Genomic DNA, 18,132 nt, shown 5'->3' on the forward strand with positions numbered 1-18,132 from the left:
TGCACACACCTCTGCCTGGCAGCAGAGGTAGTGGTTAGCAGCCAACAGCTTTGGAGCTGGGTGAAAGAGCTGGTCTTAACCATGGAATCTGGAGCCCGTCTCTTAAGCTCTCTAAGCTTCAGTTTCCTCCTCTGTACAATGGGGATAAGAACGTCTATCTAACCAGGCTGTTGTGGGGATTGAGATGATGAATGGAAAGGGCTTAGCACAGTGTTTGGCACAAGATTAAGGGAATGATAAATAGTAGTGTTATTCTTCCCAAGAGGCCTGACCTCCTTTCAGCTTCATCCTCTTCCACATTCCTCATTTAGCAGCACTGGTCAACCCTCTTCACTCGAAGCGGACCTTGAACTTGTATACTGGAGGGCCACTGCTTAGAAACAATTCCGTCTCTCTCCAATATTCTCACTGTGTCCTACACTATTCATTCTCAGAGCCTCAGATCTACTCTGCTTCTCAGTAATTTTCAACTTCACTAGCCTTCTCTGTTATTTATCCAGGCCTTTATCTCAATACTGGACCTGAGATCTTGAGGAAAGGTGTTTTCTTGCGTAGCATATTGGAAAAATACTTCCTCTCCTCGCCGGGCCTCAAGTTCCTTATGTGGAATGAGTCCACTGGACTGGAATGACTAAAAAAGTCCTTCCAGCTCTGAGATCTTAAATTGACAGAACTTAAGTAGCAAGGACCTTGTAGATTACCTTGTTGATTACCTAGTCCACCCCTCTCCTTTTCCAGAAGAGGAAACAGTGCTATTTTTTCATGGGGGAAAACCTAGTGCTATTCTGCCTGGTCTCCGGGGCAACGCTTCCCAGAGGGCACGCGGCCTTGTTTTCCTATCGGTGCAAAGGGGCACTCGGCGCCTCCAGGGCTCTGGGCGCCGGAAACACGTGTGTGCTCACCTACGTGTACACACGTGAGCACACCTACAGCAGCAGGGGGCGCTCGGGCCGGCAGGGGGCAGCACAGACCCGGCTTGCAATTACCCGGCGCAGCCCCGAGGGAGGAGGGCGTGCTGCAGTCCCGGCGGCGGCGGCGGCGGCGGCGGCGGCGGCGGCTGGAGGTGCAGCCTCCCAGGTGGGAGGCGGGGGCTGCGGGCGCAGGAAAAGGCGCCTTGGGAGCGGGCGCTCGGCGGGGCCTCCTCGGGCCCCGGGCGCGGCGCGGCGAGTGGGAGCGAGCGCGCCAGGACCACGCAGGCGCCCTGCTCCGGCTGGCCCTCGGCCGGCGCGCGGCGCGGGAGCAGCCCGCAGCCCGCCTCCTGCGCCCCCGGCAGCCCCCTGGCAGCCCGCAGCCGCCCGTCGGGAGCAGCCCCTCGGCAGCCCGCGCAGGCCGCCGGCCCGGGAGAGCGCGCGGCGGCGGCGGCGGCGGGACGGCCCCGAGCGCGCCCTCCCGCCTGCGGCCACTCGCAGCCGGCGCTGGCCGGGCCGGCGCGCCCCGCAGGCGGCTAGAGCGCGGCCTCGGCCTCGGCGCGGGCTAGCCGCGGGCCGTAGCCCGCGAGAGGCGGCGCGGGCGGCCGAGGGCACTGACGGCGTCGCGGGACGCTCCCGGGCGGCGGCGCAGCGGCAGCGCAGGGGGCGGAGGCAGGGGGCGCCCCCAGCCAGGATGCTGCGGTTCCTGCGCCGGACCTTTGGCCGCCGCTCCATGCAGCGCTACGCGCGGGGCGCGGCGGGGCGCGGGGCCGCCGGGCTGGGGGACGAGCGCGATGGGGGGCCACGGGGGGGCCCGGCCGCCGCCGCCTCCTCCTCGGCGCTGCCCGCCGCGCCCGGGGGCAGCGTGTTCCCGGCTGGCGGCGGGCCCCTGCTCACCGGCGGCGCGGCCGTGCACATCTCCGCCGCCGGCGCCGCCAAGGCCACCCTCTACTGCCGCGTCTTCCTGCTCGACGGGACCGAAGTGAGCGTGGACCTGCCGGTGAGTGACGGGGCCAGTCTGGGGCACTGGCACCTCGCGCCCCTGGAGGCAGCTCCCCCTCCCCCAGTGCTTGCCTCGGGGGCGCTTCCCTTGCACCTCCCTGGGGATCCCCTCCCCCATCCCCTTCTCCGAGCACTCCTCAACCCTTTTTCTTCTTGGGCCACCCCGTCCCGGTCTCTTCCGGGGCCCCACCTTTGGCCCGCGCCCCCTCCTTGGCACATTGCGCCGCGGGGTTGTGATTTCTCTGGCGCCCACCTAGTCCTTGGGGCCTCGCCCCCTCCCCAGTACACACGGTCCCCAAGTCCCGAGACCCCGCCCCCCCGGTGTGGGTGGCCGGCGCTCCCCTTCCGTCCTTAGCTTCCAGCAGGGGTCTTCCTGATACTGGGTTATTGGGTAGAAAATCTCAAATCAATGTGAGGCCGTCCCGGGGTGTCCAGCTTGTCCCCCCTCAAACTCGCCATCAGGCCTTGATGAGACAGCAGAGAGGAGATCCCCTCGCTTGCTGCTCGGCAGGCGCCCCAAATTTGGGAGGCGGGGGTTAGACCATTTCTGCTCTCTGCTGATCCCTTCTGGATACACCCCATTCCCATTCCCTGAGCCCCATCTGCCCCGCAGCCTCCTCGCAGCGGGTAGGGTGACTTGGGAGCTAACTCTAGAGTCGGCTGTCTCAGACCTGCCTGCCTTGCACCGGCAGAGCCCTTTGCTGGGGCGCTGGGAGTCGACCCCGGGGTGCCCGGGGGGCCAGGCGCGCCCGACTTTCTCCCTTGGGCACCGTGCGTGGGGTCGGCGGGGCACCTCAGGGCGGCGGCGCCTGGGCCTGCGTCCCGGGCACCCGCCCACAGGTGGTTGCACCCCCGCCCCGCGCCAGCTGAGAGCTGGGCCGGCTCTGCGGTCCGCTGCAGGGCGTCCAGTTACCAGTGAGTCTTCCTGGCTGAAGGGGCCAGATCAGATCAAATCAAACCACACATTAATCGGGCGCCCACTGTGCACCCGGCGCTGCGGCAGACGGTGCCTTCGGGAATTTCTGGGTGTGACTGAGGACACAGCGGTAATTGAGCTTTAGATGAATGTTACAGATCATCTCGAGGATGTCAAGGGAAGAAATAACATACCCGGACTTCCAAGGAAGTATATAGGCCTTCCCGGGTGGGAGAAATGTTTGGACTTCATGAGAGAACTAGGAACATGTGAAAAGGGTCTCAGATGGGAAAATCAGAGCCTGCCTGGCTTGGAGTTTAACGCTTCCCGGTGTAGGCTGAATTTCGAGACAGTTTCAATTTATGGCAGTTTTATTTTTGTGGTTCTTTGTGCTCTCCATAAGATATCATTTTGCTATGAAAATACCCTTTTGGGGCCTTTTTATTGATGGAAAAGGAGCCAACATTCGGGTGCTTAGAGCTGTTGCCTTTAAAATAGCATAAAAATGTTACTGTTCCCCAACAATGAGGCTCTCCAGCTTTTTATTCAGCTGGGAGAGGAGGCCTGAGGAGCCGGGGAGGAGGAGAGGGGAGCAGGCTGCCTCTGGAGTGGGCAGCTTGTGTTAGGAGAGGATGTGGCGTAGTTTGCATCTCGGATCTGGGAAAGGAATGCTATCCTTGGGAAGTTTGACAGTGCTCCTTGCCGGTGGTTTTCTCATCTGTTCCCTGGGGATGATTCGTTTATAAAATGTATTGCTTGTCAGCTCCATGAGACAGGCTTAAGTGGTGTGCATGGTGAATAGACCCAAACAGGTACACAAATGAACAGGTTGGGACAGGAAGGCTGACTGATTCCAGCCAGTGTAGCCCTCAATGGAGCCTGGTGGGGGAAGGGGATATTTGCATCCTAAAAGGTTTCTTCACTTTATAAAAGGCTGCTTGACAAAAGAATTCCCCCGTCCCAGGTATTCCCAGGACGGCAAATTTCTTGATTCCTCTGTGATGTGACTTAGTGAAGCCCACATTGTATTTATGCGCGTACACACACACACACACACACACGTATATGCCCCCTGTCCACAGGCAGATAAAAAGCAAATGCTGGCTTGTGTCACATGAGCTCTCAGGGAGGAAAGATGAAGAAAAATCGCCAGTGGGCACAGCTCATCGATTTAAAGATTTATTAGATATTAGGACTGCATCACAGTCTCCTACACTAATCTTCCCAGATCTGAGTGTGTGCTCCTGTAATTAATTCTGAGTTACGAGGTTAACGCCAGGCGGCCAGCTCCCCAATGCATTTGTAGCATTTGCTGCTCCTCAGACCCACTTCACTGGGCTCACTCTTTATGCTGTCCTTTTTGGCATTTGGCCCCGCTTGTCATTATTCTCTTTTGTGTTCCTGGATTTTTACCGCTTCCTGGGCCCTGGTGTTGCCTTGCTGCTTGTCGCAAGATAGGATTTACCTTTGACCGTGATACCCCAAGCTGGCTTCTCAGGCACCCAGGGACATTGCCAGGCTAAATGTCTCCTTTGTAATAAAAACCCTCAGGCGGCGTTAGCCTTGAGAATTCCTTTGCTCAACCTCCTAAAAGTTGGCTATGTGCTGTCATAAACCTTTTTATTAGCCCTAGTTAGGATGCTTGTGTTCTGAAATTGTCTGGAACACAATAACACCCTCAGTGTGACCGTGCTGTGGCACCTCAGTCCAGTCCAGACCACAGTTATTGGGCGTCTCCAATGTGCCAAGCTGTGTGCTGCAGACACAAAGGTGAATGAGATGTGGCCTGGAGGCTCTTGGGAAACGCAGGTGAAAACACGTTTCTTTTATTCTGGGTGATGCTAAGTGATATGACTGGCACACCCAGACAGGGTGCTGTGGCCGGATGGGATGGGGGAATCGGAAGGACTTCCAGGAGACTTTGACACTTGAGATTATGGGGTCTCAGATCCAGTGTCCCTTGGCAAAGCCACAGGCCAATTGTTGTATATAATAAAGAGAAAAGTAGCTGCAATTGTTTCTTCTGACAGGGCTTGGAGCCCCCTTCTCTGGTGATAGGTTGAGTCACCTAGCATCCCTGAGTGTTCTTTTTTTGTTTTGTTTTTTGGATATGGGGTCTCGTCTGTCACCCAGGCTGGAGTGCAGTAGTACGACCACAGCTCACTACGGTTTTGATCTCCTAGCCTCAGGCAATCCTCCCACCTCAGCCTCTCTAGTAGCTGGGACTGCGGTTGTGCACCACTACACCCGGCTAATTAAAAAAATTATTTTTATAGACATGGGGTCTCACTGTATTGCCCTGGCTGGTCTCAAACGTGTAGGCTCAAGCGATCCTCCTGCCTCAGCCCCTAACAGTGTTGGGATTACAGGCATGAGCCACTGCGCTTGGCCCCTGGGTGTTCTTAGTCTTTGCTATGGATAGTCAGCAGCTTTCCAGTCTTTGATAAAATAAAATGTGAATAAAAGGATCTTTTAAAAAAAATCTATAACATGCAGTCTAAAGTGGACTTGCTGTACAAACCCAGCTTCCAGATGAGCCCTTGCTCGCCCTACCAACCAGAGTGCCAGCCTGAGCCAGTCCTCTTCAGAAACCCTGGCCCTGCCTTCGACAGCACCTCCCTCTCCTTAGCCTAGCCCAGCCCTGCCCAACCCTCAGGTGTGGTCTGGTCAGAGCAGGGCAGGACTCCCTCCCTCGGCCTGCCCTAGACGCTTTCCTTCTATTAATGCAGCTGAAGATCCCATTAGTGTGCTTGGCAGCGGCACCCACTGTTGACTCATATTAGCTCTCTGTTGACTAAATCCCTGGCATCGCTTTTGCTCGTGTGGCTGTTGCTCAGCCCCGCCTCCCGTTGCCCTGTGTGCTCAGTGTGGAAAGCTGTTAGGATGTGCGGTCGGCCAGTTAGCACTCCCGCCATGCTTTGGAGGGAACGGCCCATGGGCCATTGTTGCATTTGGTGCACTTGCCTCCCCTGCATCTGGAACTCAACATCGACTCATTGTGGTCCAGTGTAAACATGGAGGATTTCAGAATTCGAAGATCTACCTTTGCATATTGCACCCTGGCTCTGCAGCTTTGGGCAATTGCAGCTCTCTGAGCCATTGACTTCCTGATCTTTCAAATGGGGATGTTGGGAGGATTTGGTGACGGGAAGGCCTCACGGTGCAACAGAGTGCTGAAAGGTTGCTAGTAGGTTGTAATCTTAGAAACCTCTCCTTCCTCTACTTTGAACTTTGGAAAGATTTGAAGAAGTTTCTAGTAATAGACATTAAAAAAAAAAAATGCTGTGCCAGGCAGGCTAACTATTGCTTGGCTCTTCTTTAGTGGAAATTGGAAGTTGGATGTAGTATGAGAAATGCTTTTTAAAAGTTTCACTTTGGATGTGAAAAGTGATGTTTTTTTCAGCAAAAACAGGAGAATCCAGGTTTTTAGAATTTTAGGACTGAAACCTCTGATCTCACATAACATACATGATACAACATAAAGGTCATATGGCTTATTTTGGAGTTGAAAGGGACCCTGGACAGCACCTCCCCGGCCCATTGGAGAAACTGGGAAGCTGTGGTCTGTGGCTATAAAGTGACTTCCCTTCAGTCAGTCAGTGAAAGAGTTGGAACCGGCTGCTTTGGGAACCCTGATTGTCAGCGTCTGAAGGTGTCGAGCGTAGGGTCAGCAGTGGGAGGGAAGACTAACCCCACGTCCTAACACAGGATCATGGAAGAGGGATGGGGTACATTCCTGGCAGTTGGAAATAGAACAGATTTTCCCAAACAGTGGAAAAAATGATCCCAACTTCAGTGTTCACAAAGTTCATCTGGGATTTTTTTTCTTCCATTAAAATTCCCAGAGCACACCCCGAGAATTTCTTGATTCAGTATATCAGGAAGCTCAACTTTTAACAAGTTACTCCAGGTGATTCTGATGCAGGTGGTCTCTTCACAGCCAGTGAAAAACCCTGGCCCTAGAACTGTGAGAACAGAGGCAGCTACACCATGCATTATAAACTGCTGTAGCAATGGGGCGAGCAATACCATTGCTGTAGCAATGGTAGGGGGGTTGGCAGTCTTTGAGCTGGGGTTTGACCTGTACTTTAGGGAGCCCATTTTTGTCACAGTGGAGTGGAGGGCTAGGGGAGGGACTGGAGACCAGTCATGCCATTGCAATTGTCAGGTAAGGGGTGATGAGGGCCTGGCTAGGAGAAGGGGGCAACGGTAGAGCAGTTCACAGGTGGAGTCGGGTGAGTGTGTTGGGGAGGGTGAAGGTTTGAGATAGAGCTGTCTTCACTCTTGGTTGGGAAGAATTAAGGGACCCGCAGGAGGTTGAAGACAGCTTCTCATTTCTACCCTTTCCCAAGGCTCTGGCTGCCATGGGCACCCTGGCTTATCCCAGGACTCTGGGTGGCTTGCTTTTTTTGCCCCTGTAGGGTAGGTATTGGCTAAAGGTGGCCTTCCACTACTTGCCCCACCCACATCCCCTCTCAGACCTGGAATGAGGCCTTGGATATCTAGTGGGTCATGAGTTTGTGTTATTTTTGGGTATGCCTTCTTTGTTTTAAAAGGAAGGCTGAGGTGGGGGGGAGGTGGTGAGAGAGGGATAATGAACACCCTTCCCAAAGTGGGTGTCGTGATACAAGCAAGAGCACTAACTCCCCTTCTATACTTGCTGGATTTGTCAGTGTTAATAAGGGGCGGGGGTTGGCCTGCAGGGGGAAGGGGCCGCAGCCCAGCCTCTCCAGTGCTGGTAACATGACCCTACACTGGTACAGGGCTCTGAACAAATATTAACTTGCTAAGCACTTTCACGTGCATAATCTCATTGAATTCTGTTCCTAGTACCCTGCAGTGGATGAAGGCACAGGTCTGTTTCGTTTTGAAATAGCAGAAGGTCGATGGGGGTGGGGCCTTCCCTTAAATTCTTGCGTGGGGACTTAGAAAAAAATCCAGCCTGGCAACCACAGAAATCCTCCGCCTACCATTTGTCCTCAAAACACGTGTTCCATCCTTGCCCACTGCTTGACTTCCTTTGGCCGGCTGGGAGTGGGCTCCTCCCCGGGCCTCTCTCTGCCCTGCCTGGAGCCTTCTCCTCCAGTGGGAACTGCACTCCAGTTTCCACCTGTAGCCCGTGGCTGCTGCCTGAGGGCAGGGTCAGCTGCTGATTCATCTGGGTGTGTTTTCCAGGTTCGTGTGTGTGCTCTCCTTTCATTTCTCGTTTACAATGCATTCATCGAAGACCCATTTGAAAATACACAAAGGTTGGAACAACATCTACAGTTTCATTAAACACTGTTAAAATAGGGGTGCGCATTCATCTGTGCTTTATTTCATATTCAGATATAAACATGTTTTTAAAATGATGAACTTAAGTGGGTTGATGGAAGTCTCTGTCTACTCCCACCTCAGCACAGTTGAATAAGGATGGTCGACTTGGAGCTTGTATCTCTTTAGGGTGAGGCCCTCGGCTCTCCTCTCTACATTTCCTGGGACTCTTAGCTGGGGTGGGGAGCCCCCAGTGCTGGTTAGCCATCTGCGCTGTGTGCTGCCTGCTGCCCCTCCCTTGGTAGGAAGCAAGCTGCCTGGCACTCTGACCCTCCTCACCACAATTACTTTCTCTTGCTGGCAGGTTAAAGGTCTTGTTGATGTGACCTCAGAGTCCCCTTGCATCTGAAAGCAGCTGCTATGGGGCAGTCTCGACTCTCGCCAGCCCAGGATGCCTGTGACTCTGCTACCAGCCAGATCTGATCTGGCAGAGTGGGGCTGGAGCCGGGCAGCATCCGTGGTGTGCCCCCCCACCACCCTAATCCCTCTAATCTCACTCCTTCTGCAGCCTCTGTGGCCTCTCTCTAGAGCTGGATTAATTTTACTAGTCCCACCTGATTTTAATTTCTGGTTTATTTTAAATTGTTTTCCAAAATGTTTTTGTTTGCTCACAATATGTTTTCTTCAGTCAGCAAAGGCTTACTGAGCCCTTACACTACATTAAGCATGGGGGAGGGGTATCAGAGAGAGAAGAGTGTTTCTTAAGCTCCCAGTCTTGAGGGGCAGACAGAGTAAACAGATACCCATAAACCAACATGGGGTGGTGCCGGGGGTGAGCAACTGAAGTGTGGGCTGGAGTTGGAGAAGGTTTTTTTTTTCTTTTTTTGGTAACATTGGGGTCTCACTATATTGCCCAGGCTGGCCTGGAACTTCTGGCCTCAGGAGATCCTCCCACTGCGGCCTCCCAAAGCTCAGGGATTACAGGTGTGAGCCACCACACCCGGGCAGCTGGAGAAGGTTTGGTCCCCAGAGTGACAATGGAATTGCCCCAGAGGATGTGTAGGAGTTCAGCTGTGTCTGGGTGGAGGGAACAGCAGGTGGAAACGCGTGGAAGATGGGGGTCAGAAAAGCCCCATCCCTGGGCTCCGGGTTCCTTGGGGTAGGGGATTCAGATGAGTTCTGGCTGTATGCCTGGATCTTAAAGGAGTGAGCGAGTGAGTTGCCTTTGAAATGAAGGTGATGTCGGGAGCCCATCTAGGTGATTATCTTGTTGAATCCTCACAAAAACTGTGTTGATGGTTACTGTTGTTATTCCTGATTCGTAGAGGAAAGAATCAGGGTTTAGCAGACAGGTTAAGAAACTCGTCCAAGGTCACGTAGCTAGTAAAGGCAGACTCTAGCTGGATTTGTGGTCTGGGAAGGTCTCTGACAGCACAGCTGGGCGAGGGGGGTGGGAGGGCTCTGAGCTTGCCCCGGAGGTTCCGAGCTGGATGGGGACCCCTGAGCCCCCAAAGGGTTTCCACCTTTGTAGGCCACTTGGGATCAGATTTACTTCTTTAGTTAGACTCATTGAATGTCATTTCACTCGAGTGCATAATGGTTTGATGGCCATAATTCAACACTCAGATCAGAAGTAGGTGATGTTTTTAAAAAGTGCTTAGTAGAACAACATTAAAATTATCTCAAAGAAAAACATTTTCATATTCCTATCCTGCTGCATAGCAACTGGTTGGTTTCACTTTGTTCCTTTCCATCTTTGTGCTTTTGTATACATGTTTATAAGCGTGGTGTATATCCTTTAAAACATTTTTTTCTTTTCTCCTCCCCATCCACATTTCTTGACAGGCTTCTCACCAGTTTGGTGCCCTCTTTTGTGTGTATTCTAGAATACTTAAATTCAACTCTTATTCTCTGCTGTGTGTGATGTGGTTTGAGTGAGTAATACCTGTCTCTGGGGGCTTGGAGTTGATATGCAAAGCACCTGATCACTTACGCGTCAGGCAGCCCCATCTCCAAGGCATGTAGAATCTGTGTTGCTTCCCTTAATCACTGCTGCCTGGGAAGGTGCACGTTATCATCCCCTTTGCAGATGGTCCCGGAGAGCAGATGGCCTCGGGCCACTCTGCTAGTAAGTATGGGAGAGCCAGATTGAATTTAGGTTTCCGGACTCATTTTCCAGTGCTCTTCCCCTCAGCCCATGCTGTGCACACCCAGCCTTCCTGTGTTAAATATGTGTTCTCTTAGAACTCCCTGGGAAGGTCAGAATTTCATGCAGTAAAATCCCGTCTTTTCTGAACCACTTTGCCTTTCAGCATCTCTGGCATTTGGATTCTGTCTACCATTTCTCAGCATTTTTTGCAGGTTCTTTTCCCCAAAGTCATAGCTGGCTGAGTGCCCAGCATTTTCTTCATGAAGCCAAGAACTGGAAGATGATATCCCAAGGGTCCTGTCCCACCTGTGGGATCATCCGGTGCTTCTTTGTTACCCAGCTCAGTCCCCCCGGGTAGAATGGTCTACCCTGCAGCTGTGAGGATGCCAACTGCCTGGTTCAGCGGGTGCCTGCAGAGCTGGCATCCCTCAGCTCTGTGGTTTCTTTTCCATGCCTGTCTCATGAGCTGAGTGTTGTCTGCAGCATAGCATTCGCTCAGGTGCGTTGAAGTCAGCCTGATAATGCATCTCCTTTGCTCTACCTGTTCACTTGCTGAGCTGCACCTACCCTGAATTATGAATTTTTTTGAAAATCATGGTATTAATATAAATAACATAAAATTTACTATTTTAACCGTGTTTAAGTGTATGCAGTTAAGTGGCATGATGTACATTCACACTGTTTTGCAACCTTCACCACCATTGGTCTCCAGACGTTTTTCATCTTCCCAAACTGAAACTCGGTCCCCATTAAACATTAACTCCCTATTTTCACTCCCCCCAAACCCCGGGCAACCACCATTCTACTTTTTTGTCTATGAATTTAGCTACTCTAGGTACCCCATATAAGTGGAATCCTACAGTATTTGTCCATTTGTGCTGGCGTATTTCACTTAGCCTAGTATTCTCAAGGTTCATCCATGTTGTATGTAGCAGGTGCCAGAACTTCATTCCTTTTTAACGCTGAGTAATGTTCTCTTGTAAGAGTATACCACGTACAGTTTATCCATTCATGGATTGTGGATGTTTATGCAGGTCTGGACCGTCTTAACTCGGTCCTACCCATTCACTTGTGGCACTGCCACCAGAGACTTGGATGTCCCCAGCCCTCACCTCGTGGTGTTATTCTTGGATTCTGACACCTCTTCCCTGGGACTCTTCTGCATCATGCTGATCATCTTCCAAGGCTGTCTGGGCTTCGTTTGGGGGTGTGTGGCAGACAAGTTTTCTCCCCCTTACATTTTTGTCTGAGTTGCGCAGTGTTGGCAAGCCCTCTGTCCAGCACATTCTTTAGATTTTTAAATGATGAAATATAAATACAAAAGACTCTCTATAACATGAATAGTTTTAGAGAAATAACACAATGAACATCCTTGTGCCCACCACCCAGCTTAGGAACAAAGACCACCACCAATGCTGTGAAAGTCCCCACGTGCTCTGTCTCAGTCACATTCCCCTCCCTCCCTCCCTCCTGAAGTTTGTCTTTCATCCCTTTCTTTTCTTTATAGGTTCTCTGCATATGTACGTTTTCCTAAACAATATCATGTTAGTTTTGCAGGTTTGTGAGCTGTATATACATGAATTTTTCCTTCAATATTGTGTCTGTGAGAATTTGTGTCAGTGAGATGACTGGAGTTCTTACTGTTTTGTAGTTATTCCATTGCATGCATATACCGGAATTGATCCTGTGTGGACATTTGGGATGTTTTCACTTTGGAACTATTAGGGAAAAAAAATACCGCTTTGAACTTTCTGGAATTGGTCTCTGGTGTACATGTGCCAGGAAGCATCTCTCCTGGGTGTGTACCTGGGAGGAAGAGTGGGCGGGGCCCTTTATAATCATACAAAATTGTTTTCCAGAGTCCCCACAGCATGTAAAAGCTTCCCTAATCCATTCTTCTCCAACACTTGGCATTGTCAGCTTCTTTGTTTGATTTTACCAGGATAGTGGGAGTTAGTGGCACCTTTGTAGTCTCTACCTTCCCCCAGTTGTTGATGGGGTTGAGTACCTTTCACCTATCCATCTCTCTCTCTCTCTCTCTCTGTGTGTGTGTATTTCTTAATAATAGAGATGGGATCTGGCTGTGTTGCCTAGGCCATTCTCAGACTCCTGGCCTCAAGCAATTCTCCCATCTCAGCCTCCCAAAGTGCTGGCATTATAGGCATGAGCTGCTGCATCTGGCCAGGGTTGAGTGTCTTTCATATGTTGTTAGCAATGTGTAGTTCTTCCTGGAATGTTTTGTTTTATGATTTTCACCTGTGTTTTTAGGTGGAGTTGTATTTTTCTCACTGGCCTCTGGACTCCATGAGATTGTCTCCCGTATCCCCTTCCGCTTCTGAGGTCACCTCGGTGGAATAAGGGAGCGAACACTGTAAGCCCCAAGTTGACAAGCTTCCCTGGCAGGTCTTTCCTCACTAAGTAGGAATTAATGTTTTGACTTCACTTTTCACTGTGAATGAGCTGAAGTTGGTTGCTGCTGGTGGCTTTTTGTGAGAGCAACTACGGGATCTATAGTATTCACATCAGCTCTGCCCACTCTTTTTGAAGTTTTTATTATGGAAATTTCTAAGCATATTCCAGAGTAGTGAGAACTATATATGGACCCTAAGTAGTCATCTTCATTTCCGTACTTATCAGTTTGTGGCCACTCTCCTTTTATACCCCTCCCTACTGCCCTTTCCTGATTATTTTAAACAAATTCTAAACATGTAATTTTTTTTTTTTTAAAGACGGAATCTCGCTTCGTCACCTAGGCTGGAGTGCAGTGCGTGATCTTGGTTCCCTGCAACCTCTGGCTCCAGGATTCAAGCGATTCTCCTGCCTCAGCTTCCTGAATAGCCGGGATTACAGGCATGCGCCACCACGCATGGCTGATTTTTTGTATTTTTAGTAGAGACAGGGTTTCACCATGTTGGCCAGGCTGGTCTTGATATCCTGACTTCAAGCGATCCGCCTGCCTCAGCCTCCCAAAGTGCTGAGATTACAGGCATGAGCCTCCGTGCCTGGCCTAAACATTTAATTTCAAACATGTATTTCAGTAGGTACCTCTAAAAGATAAGGACCAGTTTTAAAAAAATAGAGTTGATTGTGATAGCACACACCTGTAATCCCAGCGACTTGGGAGGCTGAGATGGGAGGATCACTTGAGTCCAGGAATCCGAGGCCAGCCTGGGCAACATCACAAGACTTCATCAAGACTTCTAAAAATAATGAACAATTATTTTTTAGTGTCAGATATTCGGCCAATGTTCAAATTTTCTTCTGTGGTTTTCAGCAAGGTTCTTTCATTGCATTTGATAGATATTCTATCTAAGACTCTTAACCTAAAAACCTTCTCTTCACCTTTTTGAGCCATTTATCTGTTGGAGAAGTGAGGCCGTTTGTCCTATTACAGTTTGTTACTTTCCAAGTTTTGTTGATTGCATCCTCAACATTGGTCACCCCTGAGGTACAGTTAGTACCGGGAATGGTCTTATTTCAAGCATCTGATCAGAGCACACAGAGATCAGTAAGATCCTTATCCTCAAGAAGGCTGAGTGGAGATCAGCTGTTGAATGTCTTCCTCGAGCGTGGGTTCTTCCTCCCTCTAGCTCACTCCTGCTTGGGTCCTCTTCACATACTCGGGAGGCCCTCCATGAACCCTTTCTGTCTCTCCTGGCTTGAGATGCCAGCAGACATTTTAGGGAATGCAGAATCAATGAGAAGGGAATTGGGCCGAGTGTGGGACAGCTTGAACCAGTGGGGTTCGCCTCTAAGGGAACCGTTGGAGAACACCTGGTCCAAAATCTCATTCTGGAGGCGGCGAAAGGCCTTTCCCATCTGCCTTGGAAGGCTGCTCACTCCAGTCTGCTGCTGCTCACCTGTGGCAAATGAGCAGTAACAAGGGTGTAATAAGTGTAGCTTCCTGCACGTAGCCCCCCAGCGCTTATGAGTGATATCCAGCGAGCCTCTTTGCCTCTCTGAGACTCTGCCATCTCTTCTGAAAGCGACCAGGGTTCTCAACCCTGGCACATGAGAGCTGGGGCTTTCTCCAGCTCTCCTGCCCATGTGATGGACGTGGGCATCATCCAGGAAGGCCGGTAGACTGTAAAAGCCTACCAGGGTTAGTTATTAACCTGCAGCGTACTCTTGACAGCCCATTCCATGGCATTTCACCGACTGGAGTCCTTTTATTGCTCTTGCCTGCTGGGGCCTGAGACCCAAGGCCCATATCACCTCCTGCTCAGTTGGTTACAATCTGTATTGAGTGGCATCAGCACTGCTTTGATGGTAGCAAGAATGGCTGGTTAAAGTCCAGGGAGGGGCCCAAGCTGGCTTGGAACTGGCCCAGGTCATGCACACAGCCAGCAGTGACACATCCAATGGGACACTCCAGGATGAAACCTGAGAAAGGAGGTCTGGGATATGGGATATTGTAATGGGAGAGCAGGAAATTTAAGGTCGGAGGTATTTGTTTAGGATACCTCAGTATTCTAGAGCTATGGGATTTATTTTGCTTTGAAGTCCAGAGGTATTTAGCTTTATTCGAAAAGCGATGAAGTTCCTCTTAATTAAAGACGCTCCTGGAAAAAAAAAAAAAGGAAAAATTTAATGCTGTCTTTTAAAAGGAAAAGGATTGTATGTACTATAATAGAATTACTGTAACATGTCATTTATTAACTCGCTTCAGGGAATGAGCTTTTCCACATAGGTAAGTTTTCCAGATAGTTACAGTTGCATCCATTTACTGACAAGAACTGTTTTATTTCAGCTATTTCATTTATTTCTTGAAGAAGAAAAAAAAAACAACAACTGCAGCACATCTAGTGTCTGTAAGGCCCTGTGGGAGGAATACAAAATGGTCAAATGTATGGGCGTTGCTCTAAAGGAGCTCATTTAGGGTGGGGTGTGGATGTTAACTGCATTACCTTGACTTTGCCTTGGTGGCCCCCAGTGGATTCTTGGGTCAGCTCTGTATAGTGTTCCAGCCTTCAAAGCATTGCTTTACTCTGCCTTTTCGAAGGCTGGCTGATTAATAAGTTAATACAACAGTGGTTTTTGATGTTTACTGCATGCTTAGAATCTTCTGGGGAGTTTTTCAAAGTCCAGCTTCTAAGCTATACCCCAGACTACTGCCACCAAGATTGCTGGGCTTGGGAGGTGGGACCCCTTCACCAGAATGTTTTTTTTGTTTTGTTTTTTGTTTTTTGTTTTTTTTGCTCGCTCTGTTGCCCAGACTGGAGTGCAGTGGCACGATCTTGGCTCACTGCAACCTCCGCCTCCCAGGTTCAAGCTATCCTCCTGCCTCAGCTCCCCCGTAGCTGGGATTACAGGCGCCTACCACCATGCCTGGCTAATTTTTGTATTTTTAATAGAGACGGGGTTTTGCCATATTGGGCCGGCTGGTCTCAAACTCCTGACCTCAGGTGATCCATCCCCACCTCGGCCTCCCAAAGTGCTGGGGTTACAGGCGTGAGCCACCACGCCTGGCCCAGAATGTTTTAAAACTCCCCAGGTGATTCTGAGGTGCAGTCAGGTTTGAGAAACAATGTTTTACAGGGCTCCTTCCCTTCCTTTTGTGTGGTGTTGTAGGTTTAGATCAGGCTTTCACCTTTGATCATTTCATTTAATCCTTATAGCATTTACTCGAGAGAATTTTGGGTGTTCTAATTTTATAGAAAGCTCACCAGTAAGATTTTGGCCCCATATCCCACAGCTAGTAAATACAAAACTAGACTTAAAAGTCATTTCCAGGCTGTTCAAGTCCACTTCTCCGGTTTTTCTTCACGGCCGTCACTCTAGTGGCTCTCTGGCAGCTCCCCAGTGTCCCCTTCACTTCTCACCTGTGTATCTGTACCTGTGCTGCCTTATTTTTTAAATTTAATTTAATTATTTTTTTTGAGACAGAGTCTCGCTCTGCCACCCAGGCTGGACTGCAGTGGCGCGATCGCGACTCACTGCAAGCTCTACCTCCCGCATTCAAGCAATTCTGCTGCCTCAGCCTCCCAAGTAGCTGGAATTATAGGCACTGGGTCACCATGCCCAGCTAATTTTTGTATTTTTAGTAAAGACGGGGTTTCACCATGTTGAACAGGCTGGTCTTGAACTCCCGACCTCAGGTGATCCGCCCACCGCAGCCTCCCAGAGTGCTAGGATTACAGGTGTGAACCACCGCGCCTGGCCTTTTATTTTTATTTTGATTTTTTGAGACAGAGTCTCCCTCTTTCGCCCAGGCTGGAGTGCAGTGGCGCAGTCTCCACTCACTGCAACCTCCTCCTCCTGGGTTCAAGTGATTCTCCTGCCTCAGCCTCCCGAGTAGTTGGGATTACAGGCACCCGCCACCACACACAGCTGATTTTGTATTTTTAGTAGAGACCGGGTTTCACCATGTGAACCAGGCTGGTCTTGAACTCCTGACCACAAGTGATCCACCCGCTTTGGCCTCCCAAAGTGCTGGGATTACAGGCCTGGGCCACCACATCCGGCCTGTGCTGCCTTCGTATTGGCTGATTCTTATCCCTTAAGGGCGTAGCCATCTTTCAGGGCCTGTCTCAGATGATGCCACATTTATGAAGCTTATCCCATCATTCCCCCCATCCTCCTACCCCCCCACCCCACCTTCCCGCGCTTCCTCCACTTCTCCCATATAGCATTCGCTCTCCTCCTAGGAGCTTGCAGGGCATTTTTTTGCCTTGGGTGGGACCTAGCACATGTTATAGTAATTATGTAGTAATTCAAGCAATAGATGACATTATTGACCTTTTTAGTTTCTGCAAGTGATTTTTAAAATTGTGGTAAAATATACGTGACACAAAATCGACCATTAGTGACAGTTAGTACGTTGACATTGTTGAGAAACCATCATTACTATCTGGCTCTGGAATATTGTCATCACCCCAAAAGGAAACCCTCTACCTGTTGAGCCGTCATTCCTCCCCTGTTCCTAACCCCGACAGCCGCTAATCTGTCTTCTGTCTCTCTGGATTTGCTGTCCCTGGGTATTTCATATAAATAGAATCATGCAATATGTGGCATTTTATGTCTGGCTTCTTTCACTCAGCATTATGTTTTCAAAGTGGATTGACCATTACATTGTTCCAAGCCCTTTCCATGGCTTCACTCTGACCCCTCATCCCCCCATGGAGTAGGCAGTTCCTATTGTTATCCTCATTATATAGGAGATTGAGGCACACAGAGATCAGGCAACTAGGAGAGAACACACAGTGCCTAAGTACTCTTGGCCCCTGCACTGTCCTGCTGGTGTCTGCTGTTGACTTTGACCTTTAGAAGGGCAAAGATGAAACATCAAGGAAGAATTCATCTATGGTATAAGAACAACATATGATACGGCTCCAGGAGCAGAAATCATTAGAGGTGCCCCTCGGGACTGCAGAACAGAATTCCTGGGGTTGATTGTGCGCTTAAAGTTCTTGGCTTAATTGGAGTGAATCAGTATTGCTGTGAATTTCCCTCAAATGTTAGGGGTCAAGTATAGGATTGTATATCTAGTATTGGAAGCCAGCTGGCGTTCTAAGACCACTGAAATGTTGAGGAATGAGTCTTAAGGACTCAGAATGGCAGAGGTACCCCAAGTAAAGGTTTCTTTTCAAAGTAGTGCTTACTGTGTGCCAGACACAGTTCTGAGCACTTTATGTATCTTTACTTGGTTAATTCTCACAAAATCTTTACAAGGTAGCTACTGCCCTGTTTTATGGATAAGGAAGCAGAAGTGCAAAACTGCTAAATTACCTCATCAAGGTCTTGCCACTAGAATGTGGTGGACCCAGGGAGTCTGGTTCCGGCATCCATCTGCTTCATTCTTTTCCCTTTAAAAAATTTTAATTTTCTTTTTTTGGTTATAACATACCTTTCCCAAGACAGTGAGAACAGAACAGCCTAGTTGCTTGAATAGGAAGAGAAAAAGG

General features: G+C 50.1%; 1 protein-coding gene across 5 annotated transcripts in view; it reads left to right on the forward strand.

Annotated features, from left to right (window-relative positions):
- The first annotated feature begins 1,006 nt into the window (after positions 1 to 1,006).
- The window catches only part of EPB41L4B (erythrocyte membrane protein band 4.1 like 4B), a 148,926-nt gene continuing 131,800 nt past the window's right edge, over positions 1,007 to 18,132 (forward strand). For 2 of the 5 annotated variants that reach the window (XM_055117752.3, XM_055117751.3), the window contains exon 1: positions 1,007 to 1,908. In XM_055117752.3, the coding sequence (XP_054973727.1) occupies positions 1,603 to 1,908 (306 nt within the window). In that variant the 5' untranslated portion in view covers positions 1,007 to 1,602. The remainder of the gene's footprint in view (positions 1,909 to 18,132) is intronic. The other 3 variants (XM_055117753.3, XM_055117748.2, XM_055117749.2) reach the window with 3 other exon arrangements.

Source organism: Pan paniscus, chromosome 11, assembly GCF_029289425.2.
Source record: "Pan paniscus chromosome 11, NHGRI_mPanPan1-v2.0_pri, whole genome shotgun sequence".
In the NCBI taxonomy this organism is placed as follows: Eukaryota; Metazoa; Chordata; class Mammalia; order Primates; family Hominidae; genus Pan; species Pan paniscus.